This window comes from Nilaparvata lugens, chromosome 4 (genome assembly GCF_014356525.2).
Source record: "Nilaparvata lugens isolate BPH chromosome 4, ASM1435652v1, whole genome shotgun sequence".
Lineage (NCBI taxonomy): Eukaryota > Metazoa > Arthropoda > Insecta > Hemiptera > Delphacidae > Nilaparvata > Nilaparvata lugens.
The window spans coordinates 2436347-2460587 of NC_052507.1; the positions used below are offsets into that span (position 1 = coordinate 2436347).

The following is a 24241-nucleotide window of genomic DNA, read 5'->3' on the forward strand; positions in this document are numbered from 1 at the left end:
TTGCAGCAATCGTTCAGGAATCTCAACACAGATTCCAAAAGTGTATTCGTGCAGGAGGAAGCCATCTTGAAGAAGTAATTGTCGAAAAGTGATAGATGTTATTAATAATTCTCAAATGACAAGTCTTGAACTTTACATTAGTTTGAATAAAATCATTTTTTCCCTTCCCACTAATGTTTTATGACGTTTTTAAAAGTTCCCGTTATTCTGTGTCACTCTGTATTAATAATATTTTCGCCACACTGCACAGAAAGCAGCTGTTTTCCATTCCCTACATAGATCTGAAAGACATTGTTTGCAGACGACTCTCGTCTGACGTCAGAACAAGTTTCTTTCCGGCCTAGGCCGGAAAGAATACCCTTTCCAGCCGCTAACATGGAACTGAGAAAGGTGATCAAAAAACAGCTGATCAAAAAACTTTTCATTATTTGTGTTCATTATTCAATAATTAAAACATTTATAATAATATGATCTTATTGTCATTTGAAAGAATAAAAAAGTATAAACTCAACCTCCCACATAATTGAAAATCATCTTTCAGGTTATTTAGACAAATCAGAATAAAAAATAAAAATACTTGGACAATTTCCTGATATTCAGATTACCTCAGATTTGCTAGAGCTATCACCTTCCATTTCTGCTTTCGGAAGTGCTTAGTAAACAACTATTATCATATATATATATTGTTTATTTTTGTGTGTGGCGAAAAATAGCGTTCGCACCACGGGCAGAAATGTTTTTCCGGCTTTCAATCTTTTCTAATCCTCGGCCTACGGCCTTGGACTTGAAAACCGATTTCGAGCCGGAAATATCTCATTTTCTGCTCTAGGTACGAAATATACTATATATTGAATTTTCAATAACAATTTTGGAAATTTTCAGAGTAAAAAAAAATCTGCTCGTTGCAATATCCTAAGGGCCAGTTTCCGAGCTCGGGATTTGGGTACGTTCTAGACTTTAAGTAGCTGGAGTCAGGAAAATGACTTCCCGAAATAGGGCATAGTCGCTGTTTTTATGATAATCTTTATTTTCTCATATTTATAACTGGAAACGTTTTTCCTTGACGAAATGAAACCTGAAATATCCTTGAATGATTAAAAATAGCTGAAACTTTACACCATTCTCTCTTTATTTTATTTTGTGTTCAATTTTATATTTTTTCGAAATTCAATTTAAACGTGGGACTGCGACTGTGCCCCGTTTCGAAAAGCCGATTTTCTGACTCTAGCTGCTTAAAGTCTAGAACTTAGCTAAGTCCCGAGCTCGGAAACCGGCCCTAAATGTTCTTTGGGTTATTAAGGTTGAAAGCATTTGTTTGTGTGAATGCCTTTTGTTTTTAACTGTATCTATTGTCTATGAATGAATAAATAATATAATAGACTCACAGTTTCACGAATATTGGTAGTGATACGTTTCCCCCCTTTCCACCAGGTGACTAGAGGTGGGGGCCGGGACCCTGAAGTTCGACAGGAGATGTCGTGATGAGACCCCGGCACTCAGGGCCTCGTTCTCTCCAAGAAGTCGAACCTCCAGAGGTCTCACTGTCAACCACAAAAATGAAAACAATTATTAACAAATTGATTCTTATTATCAACAACTCGAAACATCGATAATTAACTCCAAAAAGTTGATTTGTCTTAAGATACTGTTTTTGATGAGATAGAGTGAAATTTATCTACTAGCTGACCCGGCGAACTTCATACCGCCAAATAGTTTAATGCATCTCATTGCAAACTTTAGCTGGATGCACACCTGAGGAGGCGTGATGCGGTAGCTTCTTCTTCTTCTTCTATATAATTATATAAAATCAAAATGGCACTCACTCGCTGACTGACTGACTGATTCACTCACTCGCAGAACTAAAAATCTACCGGACCAAAAACGTTCAAATTTGGTAGGTATGTTCAGTTGGCCCTTTAGAGGCGCACTAAGAAATCTTTTGGCTATATTTTAACTCTAAGGGTTGTTTTTTTTAAGGGTTTAAAATTCGTCTTTTAGCATGTATATTCTTCTCCTCCCAATCTCTTAATTATAATAATTGAAATTTCCATATCATATGTTACTATAGAACTATAATCTAGATAGAGTACCTCTTCAAAACAGTTGTTAACTGGCAACTAAATTAATAATTTTGTCAGGTTGGCATTAAGTTGAGTTGACTTTGTTAGGTTAGCACCAAGTTGAAGATTTAAATGCATTTATCGCGGGCACTGCTACTTCAATCCTGGGAATATTATATTACTCGCTTCGCTCGCCATATCCGTTTAGAATAAACGACTGGATTGTCCTAACATAATATGATAAAAATGCTCAAATGAAAAATGCAGGCGAGCGAAGCGAGCCGGCTGATCTCATTCCTGGACGATTCAGTCGGGGGTCTAGGGGGCGGAGCCCCCTGGCTAGACGGATATGGCGAGCGAAGCGAGCCTGACGGCTAGTTTTATTCATATAGATACGGTAATTTTCCAACTGCAAAATAAATAATTCACTAAAAATTGATTAATTCTGAACACCAGAGACTGCACAATTATTCCAAATAAGGCAATGTCTTCAGAGCATTGAAAGGCTTTAACCTGAGGCCGCATCGGCACTGCTGGATGGTTTCACACAGAACAGTCATTTTGATTTTAGTCGACGCGTTTAGAATAAATGGTTATGGAGCAGCACACATTCTTGTCTACTATCTACCGACGGTTGTTGTATGACGTAATGATTATAACTGGTGATTTTTATTTCTGTGAGTGGCCAGTTCACAAATCTTCTCCCATAAGGATTACCTGAAAACTTTGAAGGCCCGTAGAAAAGAGTCCTGAAGTCGGATTATAAATTTGATAGGCCATAAACCTGCTCCTGAACATAACAAACACAACTAAAAAAGAATCATCCGATTCGGTGCACACATAAAAAAGTTACTGAATGTCAAAATTTGAGGCTCGATTTTTATTCATAAGATAATATAATGGAGGACAGAATCGGAAAGAACTCAAGAAATCGATTCTGAATATAACTTGTATTGTGTTTCTTTTCTGGCTCAAAATTTTTCAAAATTACTCAAAAATTTCCAATCTGTAGAGATTTGAGTGGAATATTTTTGTTTTTAATCAGTTTTCAAATATCAAAATTCAAAATTTTCAGTTTAGTCTTTAGTTTTGAAGTGGAAATTGGACTTTTTGAAGTGAAAGTGAAATCTTAAACTTATTCTTTTTGAAACTTGTATTTGTAAAAATTTGGGAGAAGACAGTTTTGGGCTATGCCTGTTGTCTCCTCCCAATCATATTATATTTATTATAATTATGATCTGTAATGACAATGGAATAAATAAATAAATGAATAAACTTGAGGTGATTATCAACAACTTGAAACATCGACTATCAACTTTAAAAAGTTGACTCGTCTTTAGATACTGTTTTTGATGGGATAATGATATCTATCTATAATATAATAAAGGGAAGAACTGGCTTACTGATGTACAGGATTTGAAAATAATATAAAATGACGCATCATCACGTCTGAACTACAGGTCTGATTAACTTTGAAATTTTGCATATCCTATACTATTGAATGAGCAACTTCTGTTTGTATGTTTAGATGTTTATATGTTTGTATTTCACTGGATCTCGGAAACGGCTCTGACGAAATTCAGAACATAGTAGGTTTAAAATATAAAGATTCGATTGCACTAGGTCTTATCCCTGGGAAAACTCGCTGAAAGACATTGAAAGGATAATTATTATTCATCCTTGGAAAAACAGATGATAATGGGCTAATTATTTCGTCGTATGTTGGTGATGGAAGTGAGTGAGCAAGTACATGTGTGTGGGACTGTGTCAAAATTATGACTCAGCTGTTGAACTTTTGTAATCATTCAATCAGGTACTTAGTGCCGGTTGCAAGAAAGGCCGGGCTATTTTCAATTCTGATTAATTCCGGAGATCCATCTTTTTGGAATGGTCTTCTCTGATTTGGTTCACGTGAGGTTAATAGGGATTAAAATTTAACCGGCTTTTGTGCAACTAGGCCTTTGTGACGGAAATTTACGCATTCCTCTGAGAATTAATCCAAATTTACTGTAATTGGAACATTTCTGTATGAATGTTTCTATTATTTCTTCTTTCGTAATACATTTTTTGTGCTTTTGTACTCCAGAGCGAAGCTCGGTCCCTGATATTAGATTCTTTATTCACCGAGGATATTTATAGGCTCACTTTCAATACTTCAAGATTTCATCAAGTCAAGTTTTCAGTTTGTAAAGTTTTCAATTAGGCCCTTGCGGGTTTCCTGCCAGTCCATTATAAAACACTAGAATACTCACACTTATAAGCCTACACTAATAAACACTAGAATATTAACCTTCTATCTATTAGTAGACAATAGGAATTTTGTAATGAAATCACTGGAAATTTTCTTTCAATGAAATTCCCAAAGAAATATTGATTGAACTTCTCAAATTCAAAGTGTGTCAATTCAGTGTTCGTGGCGCATCAGTCTGTACGCACTTCAATATCAATGAATCTCATCTTCTTCAACAAGAAAAATATTTTTCTCTATCGCAATTTCCCAGTGAACTCATATTTTTCCACTCAATCCATTCTAACTTGAACCCTCAATCTCATCCCTATAGTAAAAAACGCTCCACCAAACAGCTCAGACTAGATTAAACGGCTAAAACTTTGTCGAACGGTCTGTTCAATTCATTTTTTGTCAATTGAACTTCCGTTACCATGTGTAAACTTCCGTTAACAAGTGTAAGCATGTGAATTTACCAATCGATAAACAATCAACTCTCGTGACAGAAATATTTACTCACTTCAAACATCACGTCACCACACATCATGCGCTCCGCCTCTCTCACACTCTCTCTCTATTACTTTTCTACATTATCATACTCTCTTTCTCACTCTTCAACCCTATCATACTCTCTCTCTTTCTCTCGTCAGACTACCTCATCTGATGACAATGATCTCTTTTTGTTTACTTTTGAGAGTGTAATCAACGTCCAATGTTTACCGTATATTCGCAACGCACCGAGCTAAGCGGCCATGATTAATAGTCTAATATTGGACGGAGCAAGTCCATAAATTTCGCAGCTGACAAACGAGAGCGGTTTACAATTTATAATTGGAATTTTTAAAGCAGAACCGATCCTGTTTATTTAGAGAAAAACACCAAGCTGGTCATGTTTTTCTAATGTTGTTTTGATTGACTCTAGGATAATCAAGTTTTTCTAGTACTGTTATTTTGATTGACTCTGAATGAATACGTCTTTGAAGTTTGAATGAATGAAGTTTGCTTAAGTTTCCAATATTTTACAACAATATATTTTCAATTACGGTATAGAAAGCATTAAATCCTTTGTCAACGATCGTGAGGGCGACGTTTGCCATAAGTAGATTTCATACAAAATAAAGCATTTAGGCCCGCCGCAAAGTTAACCCACGCTAATCCACGAAAAGCAACCCACGCCGTGGGATGTTTTGTAAACCATTGCTAGGCTTCTCCAGACATCTGTGTAATGATAATAATACATGCAATGAATAATCCACTTGTCAGCTGATTGATTATGAATAATTTTATTGAAATGGTTTACAAAACATCCCACGGCGTGGGTTGCTTTTCGTGGATTAGCGTTGGTCTACTTTGCGGCGGGCCTTATATTAGGGTGGGATTCCGAGCTCGGGATTCAGCTGAGTTCTAGACTTCAAACAGCTGGAGTCAGAAAATTGACTTCCCAAACGTGGCGTAGTTGCAGTAAATAGTTAAATAAAGACATGTTCTCTTTCTCATTTCTATAATAGGAAAACGTTTTTCCTTGATGAATTGAAACATTCATTCCTAAATAATTAGAAATAGCTGAAACTTTAGACTATTTTATTTTGTGTTCAATTTTCTAGTTTTTCGAAATCTGATTTTAACGTGAATTTGACTATGACTACGACTACGCCCCGTTTCGGAAAGCCAATTTTCTGACTCCAGCTGTTTAAAGTCTGGGACTTACCTAAATCCCGAGCTCGGAAACCGGACTTTAAGTTTTTCAAATACTTTTTCCTTGAAGTGTTCATTTAACAGTTCACAATTCACTATTCTTTAAACTCCGAGATTAAAATTAGTGTCTGTAATTCCATGCACCAACACAGTATGCACCTATCTTCAGCCAATCATCTCCATTCAGATAGTTCATCAGTTGTGCCCGTGACAATGATGCGAGGTCTACTGTTCACAGAACTACTTGTTACTTTTTGTGTAGTTGAGAAGTTGATATCGTGGTGATTATTCATATAAAATAAACAGACTAAGAAATTGTCAAAAACCACAGATTTATTGAAAGTTAGAGAGACCGGTTCCGGTTATTACACCATTGTCAATCTCTGATAAACTAAAAGTGGGATAACTATTTGGGATGAAAGTGTAGTGTACAAACTTAAATGTGGTGATCGTAATGCTTGTTACTTAAGTCAGACAAGTAGAAGTTCCAAAAGTAGAATAATTGAGGAACATATCCGAGTTTGGAATAAACAAAATGGGAAAATTCAACTTTGCAGAGCATTTGATATCAAATGATCACAATTTCACAGTTGAAGAGAATGTTGAGTTTCTGCATGCTTATAACAAAGGCAGATCTTTGAATATTCTAGAGGCTTTAGAAATAATAAGAGTAATCAAGGACAATTCCCAGTATAGTTTAAATGACCAGATTCATTTCAACCAATAGAACACTACGAATCTAGTTTTATCATAAAATTGTAAGCATACATTAGTCAATAGTTTTTCTATTCACTTATTTGTTTTCTTGGTTATTATTTTGTACTGAGAGTAAATTTTGTTATCATGGCGAGTCTGTTGCTTAAGCCGCCATTTTGTGATATCGTTAAGTGGGAGGAGACTGTCTAGCTGGGCCAATGGCAGGCGTTTATGCCCTTGACCAATAGCAGCACTCGCCTATCAGTATAAAATTCTGCTGCTCTTGTCTTTAGTTTTAGTTTATCAGAGATTGACAATGGTGTAATAACCGAAACCGGTCTTTCTAACTTTCAATAAATCTTGACAATTTCTTAGTTTGTTTATTCAACTTATTGTTAGTTCAGGTTACCTTTTCAGATTATTATATCCATTGATATAGATTATTGAGTTTTTTGTATTGATAAATAAAAGATTGGCTGATTTCTCAAATAATTGTTTAATCAATCCTTGTTGAAAATTGATTAAAACTGGGTGATAATTAGCAATCACTGATGGTTCTATTCTCCCTTTCAATATAGGTACCGATCATTAAGACGGGAATCGTTCATTAGAGAGCTTCCTCTCTTGAAATAATCCCAGACAGAGGGTTGAACAAGGGTTAAGAGGTTTCAGGTGGGCTGAGGGTTGTTGTACCTACTACAGTAGAGGTAATACAAAAGCTGACCTTTGCTATTGGTTAGAATTATTTGACCCAACCTTCCAATACACTATCTAAATCACTCCCATTCGCTCACTCTCTCTCACTCACTGTGTTACACATTCTCTCTCTCTCTTGATCTCATCTCTCTCTCACTCTCTTCCTCTCTCACTGTGTTACACTTTCTCGATCTCATTCTCCGCACACTCTCTCACTCTTTCTCTCTCTCTTTTGGTAGAGAGTTAGTGGGGAGGATATTTTTAATATTACTTCCAAAGAATGGACATTGATATGTCCAAAGCTCCGCCAATTTATGTAGATGCATAACAATATAATTATTATCTATAGTTATTATATTACAAATTGCTTTTTCATATCATATACAGTTCAATCATATTTTCTTAGTCTATATTATGTAAATTCATCTATAATGAATGTTATTTATAATGAATCTATATGATGTTTTGACGTTTAGAATATTTTAACATGAGTATAATTTGTGGATTCAAGTGAAATTTTTAATATTTTTTTGTGATTGTGAAGGAAGATTTTTGTTTGGATTTGTATTTTGAAATTAATTAGTCAGATAAATTCAATATTATTGTAGTACATATATTTTTGGGACTCAAAATAGTGTGTGAATTAAGTCATAATTTACATAACCACTAGACTGTGTATTCCAAATTAAGGTTTAAAGCAGTTTTGGGCGAATGCCTGTTGTTTTTGCCTTCATTGTATTTATTGTCTATGAATAAATGAAATGAAATAATTTTGCTGTATTGTAAGTTATTGTATATAAGTGTAATATTGGAATATATTGTAATCTACATAAATAAAGTACTCAATCAATCAATCAATCTCTCTGTTTCTTCCTCTCCCTCGATGAATTTCTCTCTCTTCTCTCACCCTCTCTCTTCCTCGATGTATTTCTTTAAACACATTCTCTCTCTTGGTCACTTTCTCCCCCTCACACACTCTTTCTCTCTCTCTCCCTCTCGATGTATTTCTCTACACAATCTCTCTCTTCTACACTCAATCCCTCTCTCTCATCATCTCTCTTTCTCTACAATCTCTCTCTTCAACTCCTCCTTTCTCTCACTTCCTATCTTCCTAGACACCCTCTCTCTATTCCTCCTGATGTGTTTCTCTACACTATCTCTCCCTTCTACATTCTCTCCAACTCCCTCTCTCTCATCATCCTACTCTCTCTACAATCTCTCTCTTCAACTCCTCCTCTTAGCCCTCTCTCTATCTCTGGCCCACTCTCTCATCATTAGAAGATGGTAAGGTTGCAAGCGCTGAGGACAAGGGCTCATTAGCCGAATATGAAGGGATGTACCATAGCTAGGGATAGAATCGAAGGGTCGAGCAATTGGTTTCATTGAGTTGTCAGATCGGTAATTAGAGCAACAACATCGTCTAATGAATGAGAGCCCAGAGAATTGCACCACCATGGCGATTTTCCGATAGTTTTACAGACTATTGGGCTAGATTGAACGTGAAAACCATCGAAGATGAGTTTTACTTCCCCTAAATAGAAAGTTTACTTTCCCTTGATTGGGATACAATTTTCTGGAATATCTGAGGAATGAGCAAGCTATGAATTCACCTGTTAATTCAACAAAGACCCGTTTTGAACGATTTTTAACGACACTACAGTCTAATTTTTGAATATTAGTTATTAAAACTAGTACTCACTTGAGTACTAATAACTATTAGTTATTGACCGAGCGAAGTGAGGTCTAAGATTCAAGTCGACAGTTTGGCAATTGTCTTGATGTTTGAATGTTTGAATGTTTGAATGTTTGAATGTTTGAATGTTTGAATGTTTGAATGTTTAAATGTTTATATGTTGCGCATTTACGGCGAAACGCGGTAATAGATCTTCATGAAATTTGACTTGTTCCTTTTTAATTTTAATTGCGCGTCGACATATATACAAGGTTTTTGGAAATTTTGCATTTCAAGGATAATTGACCGAGCGAAGTGAGGTCTATGATTCAAGTCGACGGTTTGGCATTTCTCTTAATGTTTAAATGTTTATATGTTGCGCGTTTACGGCAAAACGCGGTAATAGATTTTCATGAAATTTGACAGGTATGTTCCTTTTCTAATTGCGCGTCGACGTATATACAAGGTTTTTGAAATTTTGCATTTCAAGGATAATATAAAAGGTAAAAGGAGCCTCCTTCATACGCCAATATTGGAGTAAAAATCAGACTATAGAATTATTCATCATAAATCAGCTGACAAGTGATTACATAGATGTGTGGAGAAGCCAGTCTATTGCTGTATTTCCATAAGGTCAATCAGGTACTTGTGGATGAGAATACTGCGTGAGGTCCACTGTTCACAGAACTACTAGTATTATACTCCACTAGACAGCTGACTCATGATGATTAATTCTATAGGCCGGAAAGAAACCTGTTCTGACGTCAGACGAGAGTCGTCTGCAAATAATGTCTTTCAGATCTACGTAGGGACTGGAAAACAGCTGCTTTCTGTGCAGTGTGGCGAAATAGTATATTTCGCACCTAGAGCAGAAAATGAGATTTTTCCAGCTCGAAATCGGTTTTCAAGTCCGAGGCCGTAGGCCGAGGACTAGAAAAGATTGAGAGCTGGAGAAACATTTTTGCTCGTGGTGCGAACGATATTTTTCGCCACACTACAGGTATTGCTGACAAAATAAATAAAGAATACTCGTTAAGCTATCGTACCTATCTCTTGATTTTAGTGGTAGAAGATTTGCAGTCAGGATTTCAGATTCTTTTAAAATTTCACTTGGAATACCACAGTCATCTTCAAGCATTTTTGAAAATTCGGAATGCACTAATCAACAATAAATAATTGAATAAAACTGGTTGCGAAGCGAATTAGTTTGATTCGAAACTGGAACTGAAATCATGGCTACTTCAGCTGATGATGAAAGTGGCCACTCGCCCGATCTAGCGGATGACTTATTAACTACTTCCATGAGCGGCTGGAAAGAGACAACTTTCTGGCCTAGCCCGGAAAAGAAATCCTTTTCTGACGTCGTCTGCAAACAAGGTCTTTCAGATCTACGTAGGGACTGGAAAACAGCTGCTTTCTGTGCAGTGTGGCGAAAAATTGAATTTCGAAAAACTATAAAATTGAACAAAAAATAAAACAAAGTGGAAATAGTGTAAAGTTTCAGCTATTTTGAATTTTTAGGAATGTTCCATTTCGTCAAGGAAAAAGTTTACAATCGTAGAAATAAGAAAATGAAGATTATTATAAAAACTGCGACTACGGCCCGTTTCGGAAAGCCAATTTTCTGACTCCAGCTGTTTAAATCTAAATTTAGAACTTAGCTAAATCCCGAGCTCGGAAGCCGGCCCTTAGTAATTTTTTTCCAAATAAAAATAGTTTTTAAATTATTTCGAGGCAATAAATTTTATTTGATTTGATTCGTAACTATTGTATCATACCATAGAGAATAGCGTAAGTAGATATCCCATGGTATAGGGCGTTCATGTCGCAACTTTTACTGTTAACTCAAGTCGATTACTGTCGATCATTGTAGATTTTCACTATTTTGGCCGGGTGAGAGTGTATGAACGGCACAATATGAGAGACTACCAGTGTCACACAACTTTCTGGGAAAGAAATACGTGGACTATCGGCTTGAGTTAACAGTAAAAGTTGCGACACAAACGCCCTATACCATGGGATATCTACTCACGCTATTGTTTCTCTATGGCTTTACTCAATATTGATATCTACCACAACATCATCATCTTCACTACAAAGCTGAAAATTTGGAGAGTTTCCGAACAGTTGATATTTGAGGAGATTTATTGCAGTTTTTACTAGAGAAGTTTATGAATTTGCGTGATTTATTATTGTTTCTTCATGATCATACACAATTCTGAAACGTGCTCCACTATCCTATGTTTCATTAAATTCCCGATTCCTAAATATATTTGACTATGTTTTCTAAAAAAATGAGACCAAAATTAAACGTCTAAAGCATAATCCGTTCAAGATTCTCTTTTTACCAGGATTTTTCCACTCAACGGTCTGATGGACGTTGATTGGCCCTGCAATTTTCAACCAATCACGTTGCTACAGTTTCAGACTCCCCGTAAACTGTCAGCTCTCCTTATGAACAGCCTCAATGCACCCCATTCGACTCAGGATGACGGTTTAAAATGAAACATGATGAAGCTTCTCTGGGAGAACAGAGCCCTCTAACAACAAAACTAAAATGACCTCATTTCAGTTATTCCCTGTGTTGTTCACATGTTGTGTATCCCTTTCACGTCACTCTGCCTTATGTACGCCTCCCATCCAAGCAATGCTAACCGGTCAAAGTGAGTCCTCCACTCACTGACTGAGCACAAAGAGGTCTATTAAGCATACTTCCGCAATGTGAAATGGAAATTCAGCTTTCATTAGGCGCGGACTAGGTATGCATTCGGCAGAAGATACATCACTTGCTCGCTGTATAATGCTCTCTCAAAAGAGAATCCAATTAATTTTTTCTACTCGGACCCTGGGCGTTACTAAGGGAATGCTGAACTGGGAACCTTGTCATCGTTACAAAAATAATCATCTGCTACGAACGAGAACAATTCTCTTTAACGTATTTCTAGGTCTCCTGGTAATTACGTTTTCTAATCTCAATTTTAATTGGTAATGTTTTCCACTGGCTGCAGGAAAGTTGAGTGATGGCATCTTAAACTCTGAATTAGATTTTTCATTGGACCACAAGTGAAACAAACACTTCTATCTGGATTCTGAATGTAAATAGTGATTAGAAAGACGACATATCTAAATCAAAATTCTGCTCTTTCGTCTAATCAAGCCGTAGATTTGTGTTCATAAATATTATATTTTATGTTTTATGTTTCCTGATGACTATGTCTATTGCACTATGTGTTTAAAGACAATAAAGAATTCAATTCAATTCAATATATTGTATAGTGTTAACTTGAATATTAAAGCCTTTTCCCGATCCTATTCTATTCTTAATTCTGTTCAAGGTGAAAGTATGCGGAGCAATCACTCGATCCCTTAAAGGTAGAGCCCGGAATAACACCTTGATCAAATTTTATTGAATCATGGCGATACCCACTTTGACTTACGGAAGTGAAGCATGGGTGCTGACAAGGAAGCTTGAATCAAGAATACAGTCAACAGAGATGCGTTTCCTTAGACAAGTCAAAGGATGCACAAGAGAGGATCGGATTCGGAATGAAAATATAAGAAGAGAATGTGATGTCCAACCAGTGTTGAGTTTGATAATACATATAGAAATAAGTGGTCAGATCATGTCCTTAGAATGCCTGAAGACCGTTTCCCATTGAATGCCCTACTCCACAAGCCAATAGGCAGAACAAGTATTGGTAGACCGAGGAAGAGATGGACGGGGAACAGGCTTGGAAAAAACACTTCTATCTGGATTTTGAATGTAAATAGTGATTAGAAAGACGACATATCTAAATCAAAATTCTGCTCTTTCGTCTAATCAAGCCGTAATTGTGTGTTCATAAATATTATATTGTATAGTGTTGACTTGAATATTAATGGCTTTTTCCGATCCTATTCTATTCTTAATTCTGTTCTAGGTGGAAGTTTTTAAAGTTTTTTTCTCCTGCTGTCCACATAAACTGCAGGCTAGTGAGTAGGTGATGAGAAAGATGTGTGAACAGTTTAAGGTGGGTTCCCAAACACCAAAAAGAAATGTTCAATCAATATCATGCTATTTTGCATAATTCGTTGATTTCTAAAACTGTATAAGCCCATTTTCATCAGTGAATTTTATTCTGCATTTGAATCAACAGTTTTCATCAAGTTTTAATAGTATGAGTAGGCCAATAATCTACATACATCATAGATCAATGATAGAATATTCAATTATGCCTACTGTTTCCTCATACACTACTACTTATACAGAGTTTCCAAAATATGAGTATGAAAATAATGTATTATAACGGGTGCTTTAGAAAGAATGACCTAATTTTAAACAGTTATATTTATTTTTAAAAATGGTGTACACAAACAAATTTTACATAAAATCACTCACAGAAGTATTAAGTTTATGATGATGTATTATAAATGGTCTTTGTACCCTCCTTTAGAGGCTCGGACGACATCCAGACGGTAACCAAATTAATCCCAGACTGTTCGCAAGATGCCTTCCCGGACTGTAGCTACTGCATCAGTTATCCTGGTTTTTAGCTTCTCAAAATCAAGTGCTAAGGGAGGAAGAACATAGACACGATCTCTAACTTTGTTCCTTTTTTAAGACTTGATTTTGAGTAGCTAAAAACCAGGATAACTGATGCAGTAGCTACAGTCCGAGAAGACATCTTGCGAACAGTCTGGGATTAATTTGGTTACCGTCTGGATGTCGTCCGAGCCTCAAAAAGAGGGCACATAGAACACTTATAATACATCATCATAAACTTGATACTTCTATGAGTAATTTTATGTAAAACTGGTTTATGTACACCATTTTTTGAAAATAAATATAACTGTTTAAAATTGGTTCATTCTTTTTAAAACACCCGATATAATAAAGGAAAGAATGTAACATATTCACGGTATAGGAAATTCACGAATGACGCATCATCATCACATCTGAACTACAGAACTTATTGACTTCAAATTTTGCATAAATATTCTAAATTTACCAAGGATGGTTATAGGCCTATTTTAAATTCTTCAAGATTTATTAAGTCAAGTTTTCAGTTTGTTAGTATTGTAGAACATACAAATAGACGGACAACAACTTTGACCTTTTGTGAGTCATAAGTAAGAACTCGCTGGCGCTCGTTCAATTAAACGACCCTTGCAGATAAAGGTTGGTTGATGATTATTCTTTTTCGCAAGAGGAAACGGAAAGAATTCTATGTGATGAACTGAAGGAAAAATGAGCATACTGAGAATAAGATTACTGCAGATAAACTGGTTGCATAAAATGGATGCATAAAATGGATAAAATTTGTAATCACAGATTCCGTCATTACATTATCATATCAGTCCAGTCTCTTAGAAAACAGCATGGGGAAAGAAAAGCCATCTAAAAAAGATCCGATAAAGTACTGATGAGTTTGAAAATAAGACGTCTCCATCATGATAAAAACTGTGTATCCAATGAAAATTGCGGATCTTGAATTTTTCTCATCCAATCAGGCAAAAAATTGCTCCGGTGTGCCTTTCAGGCAATAATTTGTCGGAGAATGGGATGTAGGCTATAAGGCTATACACAAAGGACGGAGAGAACGGAGCCTCAGGGGAAAACTGGAGGAAGAAATCGATTTTTAATTTAGTATTGGACCGATATCTCTTCTAGGATCTTCTTTGTGCCACAAAAATGCATACTTTTTTTATAGTGAAGCTGAGATCGGGTTCTCTTCAACACAGAGAATCACATTGATTTTGCATCTCCGGTCATTCTTTCTCTTCCTCTCTCCTCTCACTCTCTCAATCTTTCCGTTCGTGTGCTGATGGGAAGGATATTATTTTATATCCTTTTCAGAGAGACGACAATTATTTGTTGAAACCCAGCCGATTTATGTAGTTGCATTACGATATTATATTATTGATAATCAAATTGCATTTTATCTCCTTTGTGATTAATACCATAAATAGTAGTTCTGTGAACAGTAGACCTCGCGCTCAGTAAGTTACATTGACCTGTTGTTATGTTTTCTCAAAAAATAATAGATAATTTATCAATTTAAAATGTCTAGAAAAAATCCCAAATAAACATAGAGCTTCCTGTCCTATCGTACCGTGACGTGTCGTCCCGGAATGTGAGCACTGTTATCATGTCTGGCTGCAACTGTCTACAACATTGATGGAAAGATACAATTTCAAGATGTTCGATGTTTTTGAACGGGTAGTATTATAGTCAACTGTCTACTAACTTTGATGGAAAGATACATTTTCAAGATGTTCGATGTTTTTGAACGGGTAGTATTATAGTCCACTAGACAGCTGATTTATGATGAATAATTCTATAGTCTGATTTTTACGGTAATATTGGGGTATGAAGGATGCTTCTTTTTCCTTTTATATTATCCTTAAAATGCAAAATTCTCAAAAACCTTGTATATACATCGACGCGCAATTTAAAAAGGAACATACCTGTCAAATTTCATGAAAATTTATTACCGCGTTTCGCCGTAATTGCGAAACATATAAACATTTAAACATCAAGATAAATGCCAAACAGACGACTTGAATATTAGACCTCACTTCGCTTGGTCAATAACTCATTGGGATTGTATTTTCCCTGTCACTGGCATGTTCGAATCCAGCTTAAAGTGTTGAATAGTGAAAAGATGATATTGACTAACAAAAACTGTGAATTGTATTTCTTTATATAATTACCACTTATAATAAATAATCATTAGAATTGATGATTATATTCAACTAGCTTGCCCAGCGAATTTTGTACCGCCAAAAAGTCAATGTATCTCTTGTCACACTTGACTTTATTTGGTGAACAATGAAATTTATCTGACAATCAATATTTTCATTCACATCTCAGTACGGACTTCCTAAGAGCTTAGTCATGCAGGATTCATTATTCCAAAAACATATGCTTCTCAATCAATTTTTGTAATATCCATCAGTAAAGTGTTGAATTAAAAAAATAGATAGGTTGAATCAGTGTTACAAAGATGAATTCTACATGATCATAGTTGTTGATTGTCAATAGATGGTAATACATATAATAGATAGTAATATCTTTAAAGTAATATCTATCAGTGTTACAAAGATGAATTCAACGTGTTCATAGTTGTTAATTGTCAATAGATGGTCCAGAAAATAATTTGCGATATCCGATGAATTACACAGAATTCCATATCCTTTTCATCTTTAATTTTAGTATGAATATAAGCTAAGCTAAATTGTAGATTATTCTGTCATTCTCCAGTTATTAATGATGCAATATGTACAACCTCTTTCATGAGGTGAATAATTTTTTGCAACATTTTCCAGTTTCTCAAGGATAGGGGAGTGATAATAAATATCATTTGTATAGGTCTTCTGAGGAATTATTATCCACAGCTGGTACCAATCAATTACACTCCAACTCCAAACTACCGTTTTAATACCAGTACACAGGGTGACCTGTTTATTACAGCTGGTAACTTCAGATGCTAAATCATATTATCATAACATGATCTTGAATCAAGATCATCATTCCATTCTTCGGTAGCCGCTCGGTCGACAATTTCGAAAACATAGGTCTGTAAAATTGATTAATAAATAATTATTATTAGCCCCCCTATTAAAATTTCTGGTCTGAAACCTTCCCCAATATTTACACAACATATTCCCAAAGTTTCATTCCGCTCTGTCAATAGCAGTTTTCAAGTCTATAGGGAACAAACAAACAACCAAAAGGGTACACAGACAATCATTTTTATATATTTAGACTAGAAGATAACCCATGCGCAACTATAGAGATGTACATGAATTATTTATTTATTTATTTATTTCATTGGTAATTACAGATCATAATTATAATGAATATGATATGATTGGGAGAAGACAACATGCATAGCCCGAAACTGTCTTCTCCCAAATTTTTACAAATAAAAGTTTCAGAAAAGAATAAGGTTAAGAGTTACTTTCACTTCAAAAAGTCCAATTTCCACTTCAAAACTAATGACTAAACTAAAAATTTTGAATTTTGATATTTAAAAACTGATTAAAAACAAAAATATTCCACTCAAATATCTACAAATTAGAAAATTTTGAGTAATTTTGCAAAATTTTGAGCCAGAAAAGAAACACAACTTCACTATTATGGCAGTATTATAACATGCACCGCACTATAGTAGCGTCAATTTCAAGACGTTTGATCCAATCAACCCCATCACACTTATATTAACGAGATATCCTCCCCACCATCTGCCGCACTTAATAGCCTGCTTGGCTGAACGCAAGACCGTTTTCCAATCTAGTTTTTCCACCTGGGAAAGCGATAAGGCATGAAAAATAGCCGGCCGTCATCCATCATCTCGACGAGCTGGCATTTCGGTCAGCCGACGCGGCGAGCAATCACACAGCCACCGGGAATTAATTTGCGACTGACGTCCCCTTAATGGCCACTGAAACAACATCAATTTTGCTCCGAAAGCGGTCACTCTTTGTTTCGCAAACGACTTGACTCGCCTCGCATCGCATGCCTCGCCTCGCCTCGCCTCGCCATGACCTGACTTGCCTCGCCGTGTATCACAATTGACTCGATTCGCAAGCAACGGATAATTGGAACGTCACAGACTTCACTTGCAGTACAAGCATTCGTCAGAACAGATTTCTTGCTACATATCACTCCCCTATACAGTGAGGTCCACATTATAATGGCAGTGGATAAAGATAGGGGGACAGCGTTGTCGAATCACAGCCTTGCCACTGCCTTTTGTAGAAGAAATCAAAGATGCCTTTGGTTTGTTCATGTCTTTTTTAGAGTTTTGCCATTATAAAAATGCTTTTTGCCTTTTGTAGAAACGATGATACACTGGTACATCTGATCCTATCATATTGAGCGAGCAATTTCTGTATTTATCTGTTTATATTTTTTATCTGGTTATTTTTATATCTGGTTATTCATGTTCAACGGATCTCGAAAACGGCTCTAACGATTTTCACGAAATTTGGAATATAGTAGTTTCATGATATAAAAAATTCGATTGCACTAGGTCTCATTCTTTGGAAAACTAGCTGAAGAACATTAAAAGGATAATTCATCCTTGGCTGAAACAGCTGAGACTTTCGTCGTCTGTGGATAGTAAAAAGTGAGCAAGTGATTCAGTGGAAAATCAAAATATCGCATCCCCGAAATTCATAAGCTGACGTATAGCCAGCTATAAAATACTAGAAGTTCTGTGAACAGTAGACCTTACGCAGTATTCTAATCCACAAGTACCTGATTGAAACTATAGACCTTATGGAAATACAGCAATAGGCTGGCTTCTCCACACATCTGTGTAATCACTTGTCAGCCGATTTATGATGAATAATTCTATAGTCTGATATTGGCGTATGAAGGAGGCTCCTTTTTCCTTTTATATTATCCTTGATATGCAAAATCTCCGAAAACCTTGTATATACGTCGACGCGCAATTCAAAAAGGAACATACCTGTCAAATTTCATGAAAATCTATTACCGCGTTTCGCCATGAATGCGCAACATATAAACATTTGAACATTTAAACATTCAAACATTTAAACATTAAGAGAAATGCCAAACCGTCGACTTGAATCTTAGACCTCACTTCACTCGGTCAATAAACACGATCATTCTAGAGAATTGTGCTCTGTTTATTAATAAATAAAAATAACGAGTGAAGCTTGGTGCCCCCATATTGTAGCATTAACTGTTCAATTTTGGTTTACAATAAACAAATGAATGTTTTTGGTCGACAATATATATTTTTCGATGTTTCAATAATAGATTTCATGATAAAGATTGAATATTTAAAAAATTAATTATATTTCTACATTGTTGAAAATCGATCTAAACGCTGCAGAGCTGGGACAGGATAGCGTTACCTTCTGTGTCGAATGAAAGACAAGGATAGCAACATCAATGTTAATCGAAAACTGTCATTATAACTTGGACCTTACTATAGCACCATTTTCATTTTATATGAATAACGGAATTATGAATCAACTCACTGGCATCCTGTAGCTGCTTCCACCTACCGGCAGACTCGAGTATTACACTGTTGACCAATCGGAAGAGAGTGGGCGGAGCTTAGTAAGTGTTAGTAGCCATGAGTCGAAATTGAAACCTACACGTCATTGATCCGTTGGTTGACTTCGATCATTTCTCTATCTGATGTGAAAATAATCGGTCATTCATGTTTAATTAATTAATTAATTGAAATATATGTTTTAATTAGTAAATTTTCAATTATCATCATTGAAATAGAGTATTTTGCTAGTTGGGCGAAATTCGCTTTTAAACGTTGCAGAGCTAGAAAAGGATATTGTTATCTGCTTTGTACAATGATAGACAAGGTAAGCAACACCAATGTTGATCAAGTAACTGTCATTATAATGTGGACCTTTTAGCTTTTGTCTGTTTGTTTGTACCGCAGTTACAGTCGCAGTTATTGTCCGATTTGGATGAAATTTTGTATGCAAGTTCTTTGAAACAAGGCGCAGAAACGTATGTGTAACGATTTTTGATAAGACCTCCGGTTTTAATATAAATTGTGCCGCTCTAAAATGTGCTGTATTGGATGAATGGTATCGTTGGAATGCTATCGATAGCTGACAAGAGTTGTCAGCGGTGAACCTTGAAACGTTTGAGCCGCTCCAAATCATACTGTATTTATTAATTGAAGAAAACTTCTCACTTGATTGTACCATTTCTTCCCTTTTCAACACGATATTTCCCTGTTTCATAGATGAATAGTTTCTAGACCTACCGAACCGGCCGGAGACATCATAGCTTAGTTAGTTAGCTCTTATTTTCGCTTTAGTATGAGATCGGAAACCGACTTGTGAGCATAAACATTCTGCATAGGCATTACAAGCCGCCATAACATTGAATCCACTTTTCATGAAAAACATTATTAGCAACCTCCTGTCATTGTCACCAACATACCCATGTTATTTAGAATCATTTCCGTCTCACTATCGTCTGTGAGACGATTCATGGTCTAAATTGCCTACTGCATATTCCATTATTCTGTCAGTTGACCGATTTCTTATAATTAATTGTTAGAAAATTTGTAATATTGTAAATATGGGGACGATATGAAGGTACCTCCTTGAGAGACATTTATAAGTCCGGTGTCCCTGGAAACAATATCTTAAAAAAAAAAAAATAGATGTCATGGATAAATCTTCACAATATACTGTACTTTCTTAATGGCCCTTCTCATTAGTTTGAAAGTTGTAGGCTATTCATGAGCGAGGTCTACTGTTCGCAGAACTACTAGTTGTAATGGATGTAATAATTTGATGTAATTTTCATGAGTGCGAGACAAACAACAGTTTCTTGATGCTGGAGTCTCCAGAGTGTACAAGAGTGATTAGATGCCGGAAAATGGTCAACAGCAGATAGTTCACATTGCGTGCTCTTGGAGAAGTCGTTCAGTTTCCTCCGCTCTACAAACTCCCGGAAATGAAATCCCTCCGCTCTTCCTCGACATCCAGTTTTTCATCTCATTTTATTTGCTCTCCCAGTATTTCTTCGTCGCAGTGGATTCTCCTTCAATGGAGGACATTTCCAGAGTTGCATCTTGAGAGGAAAATCTTGGAAGTGATATCTTGAGAAATACTTGACCTTTACAAAACCATGTTCTTGGATTTCCCCGATCAATAACTAAGATACCATGGAATTGGATAAACATCATTAATTGGAGTTGTTTTCGTGTTTTATCATCTTGAGCGGGAAATCCTAATTGACCGAGCGAAGTGAGGTCTTAGATTCAAGTCGACGGTTTTGCATTTCTCTTCATGTTCATATGTTCATATTTATGTTTTTATGTTGCGCATTTACAGCGAAACGCAGTCATAGATTTCCATGAAATTCGACAGGTTTGTTCCTTTTTTGAATTTCGCGTCGACGTATACATAAGGTTTTTTGAAATTTTGCATTTTAAGGATAATACGAAAGGAAAAGTAGTCTCCTTCGAACGCCAATCTTACCGTAAAAATCAGACTTCAGAATTATTCATCATAAATCAGCTGACAAGTTATTACACAGATGTGTGGAGAAGCCAGTCTATTGCTGTATTTCCATAAGGTCTATAGTTTCAATCAGGTACATGTGGATGAGAATACTGCCTGACGTCTACTGTTCACAGAACTACTAGTCATCTTGAACGGGAAATCTAAATTGACCGAGCGAAGTGAGGTCTAAGATTCAAGTCGACGGTTTTGCAGTTCTCTTTATGTTTATATTTATGTTTTTATGTTCCTCATTTACAGCGAAACGCAGCAATAGATTCTCATGAAATTCGACAGGTATGTTCCTTTTTGAATTTCGCGTCGACGTATACATAAGGTTTTTTGAAATTGTGCATTTTAAAGATAATACAAAAGGGAAAGGAGTCTCCTTCGAACGCCAATCTTACCGTAAAAATCAGAATTAGAATCATTCATCATAAATCAGCTGTCGAGTGGATTATTGATTGCAAGCGATGAGGCATGCAATTGATAACTCAAAGTAGCATTATTATCAATTTTCTACGGACTTTTCTCTGCTTTCAACTCGGTAAACTTTTGATGTCATTGTTGTTTACACACCGATATCTCGCTGACACGTCAGGACAGTATTCACTCTGATGGACAGTATTAGAGGAGGCTGTGGTTTTTAACTGCGCGAGGTCTACTGTTCACAGAACTACTAATAGTTACTTGTAAATGTTTTTTGTCATAGTAATACGATCTCAGCTGTTTTTCATGCATGAAATGAAGCCGGTAAACAGTTGGTTGCAGGACAAATAAACATATGATTCTCATTACAGCATACTCTACTGTAATGAAACCATATGTTTTCTTCATAGTCGGGTATGTTTCCCAGTTCCGAAATAGGAACAGCAAAACTGCCACAAAAAAAAAACACCTTCAACTCTCCAGGTGGCAGTTTTATCAACTTTCGCCTAATTCCTGATTCGGAATTTGTAAACTAGGTTATGTTTATATACGGTAGTAACTTCAGCACAAGCAAGTAATGTTTTCTATTTTTTTCAATTATTATCCTTCTTCAGATTATTATGACAAAAAATAGTGTACGTTACTTGGACGTGAATGTCTTTTGCAGTGCTCGAATGAAATTCTAGTCTCGGCTGACGCCTCGACTATAGTGAGGTCCACGTTATAATAGCAGTGGAGAAACATAGCAGAATAACGTTGCCGATCTACTGTCTTGTCAATGCCCTTTATAGATGATACAGGATTATTTACGTAATATTAACTGTTCATTCTCGTTTAAAATTATCAATTATATTTTATTAAGCAAGAAATTATATTTTTCAATGATTTCATAATTAAGATGGAATATTTGAATTATTGAATCTACATTGTTGAAAGATGATCTTCCAACAGAGCAAAGCGAGAAAGAAATGGCGCTTGGTTGAATGATAGACAAGGATAGAAATACCATTGCAAATCGAACACTGTCATTATAACTTGGATTTCACTATAGTGGATAATGAAATAGAGATAGGAGATGTAACAATGTGACATAGATATGAGTGAAACCACCAATAAACCAGTCACGAGCGAGTTTCAATTTGGAGTCATGCCTACTAACACTCTCTAAGCTCCGCCCTACTCTCCTCTGATTGGTCAACAGTGTTTCTCGAGTCAGTCGGTAGGTGGCAGCAGCTATAGGGTGCCAGTGAGTTGATTCTCCGCTTCTATACGTTATTCTTATAAACTAATTATGGCGCTATAGTGACGTCCACGTTATAATGACAGTGTTTGATCTCAATCACAGAGATGTATTATTTAATAATTGAAAATAGTTATTTGTGCAACTAGTGCGTAAAGTGACAGTTTGCTGCACCAAAAGAAACGTTTACGCCCGAGCCGTAGGCGAGGGCGGAATGGCTGCTTGAGTGCAGCAGAGGAACTTTGCGCACGTATTTCACATTAAGTTTTTCCTACAGTTACCATTGAATATGAAAAGTGGGTAATTATGGGTAAAATTGCCTGAAATGCATCAAATGTTTTTCTGTGTAATTTTATTATTGATAAAAACCTTAATCCTAAAATCCTAAAGTCCTCGTTGTCCTTGGTTATAATTATAATGAATAATAATTAGCGCGTTGTGCTTGGTTGCACCTCTGCTCACTATAGCAGCCACAGCAGTCACTGTTACCAACTTCATTTTGATTTTGCTGCACTGTTGCTCCATATAACCTACTAAGTATTTTGCGTTGCCATGTTGCAAATCTGGAGTGCAGAAAAATTTTTCCCGCACTAGAGCGGAAAAGTGATTCTTTGCGTTCTGTAATCAGTGCAGCAATGGCCACTTTCCAACGTAACTGTTGGAAAAATATATTTTCTTGACGGATGTGATAAATTAATTGATAATTTCAAACATGAATGAACAGTTGATATTACATGAGATATACCATTATCTATTAGAAATATACCATTAGCATAAATTCATTGTTCAATATTGGAAAATATACTTTCTTGTAATCATCTTCAACAAAGATGAATGGTTGATGAACATTTCATCAGATATCATGTGTTTATTTAATAAAATAAAAATGAATTCAATATCGGGGACCGTGCTTCGCTCTGGAGTGCAAAAGCATGAAAACTGTATTACGAAAGAAGAAATTATAATAACATTCATACAGAAATTTTCTATCTAATCACAGAAAATTGAGATTAATTCCCAGATGAATGCAAAAATTTCCTTCACAAGGGCCCGGTTGCACAAAAGCCGGTTAAATTCTAACCCTGATTAACTTCACGTGTACTAAATCGGAGAATACCATTTCAAAAAGACGGATCTACTGAAATTAATCAGGATTGAAAATAACCTGTCTTTATTGCAACCGGCACTAAGTACCTGATTGAAAGAAAACAAAAGTTCAACAGCTGAGTCATAATTTTGTCACAGTCCCACACACATGAACTCGCTCACTCACTTCCATCACCAACAGACGACGAAATAATAATTATTATCAGCTGTTTTTCCAAGGATGAATGATGATTATCCTTTTAATGTCCTTCAGCGAGTTTTCCCAGGGATGAGACCCTGGGTCTCGATCTGAAGATCGAATCTTCATATTATAAACGTACTATATTCTGAATTTCGTGAGAATCGTTAGAGCTGTTTTTGAGATTCGGTGAAATACAAACATATAAACAGAAGTTGCTCATTTAATAGTACAGGAT

The 24241-nt window shown here is 35.9% G+C and overlaps 1 protein-coding gene across 1 annotated transcript in view; it reads right to left on the bottom strand.

Annotated features, from left to right (window-relative positions):
• LOC120350764 (hemicentin-2-like) overlaps positions 1 to 24241 on the bottom strand; it is an 822623-nt gene that overhangs the window by 22111 nt on the left and 776271 nt on the right. The window contains exon 8 of the mRNA XM_039425529.1: positions 1386 to 1541. Coding sequence (XP_039281463.1) covers positions 1390 to 1541 — 152 coding nt within the window. The 3' untranslated portion in view covers positions 1386 to 1389. The remainder of the gene's footprint in view (positions 1 to 1385; positions 1542 to 24241) is intronic.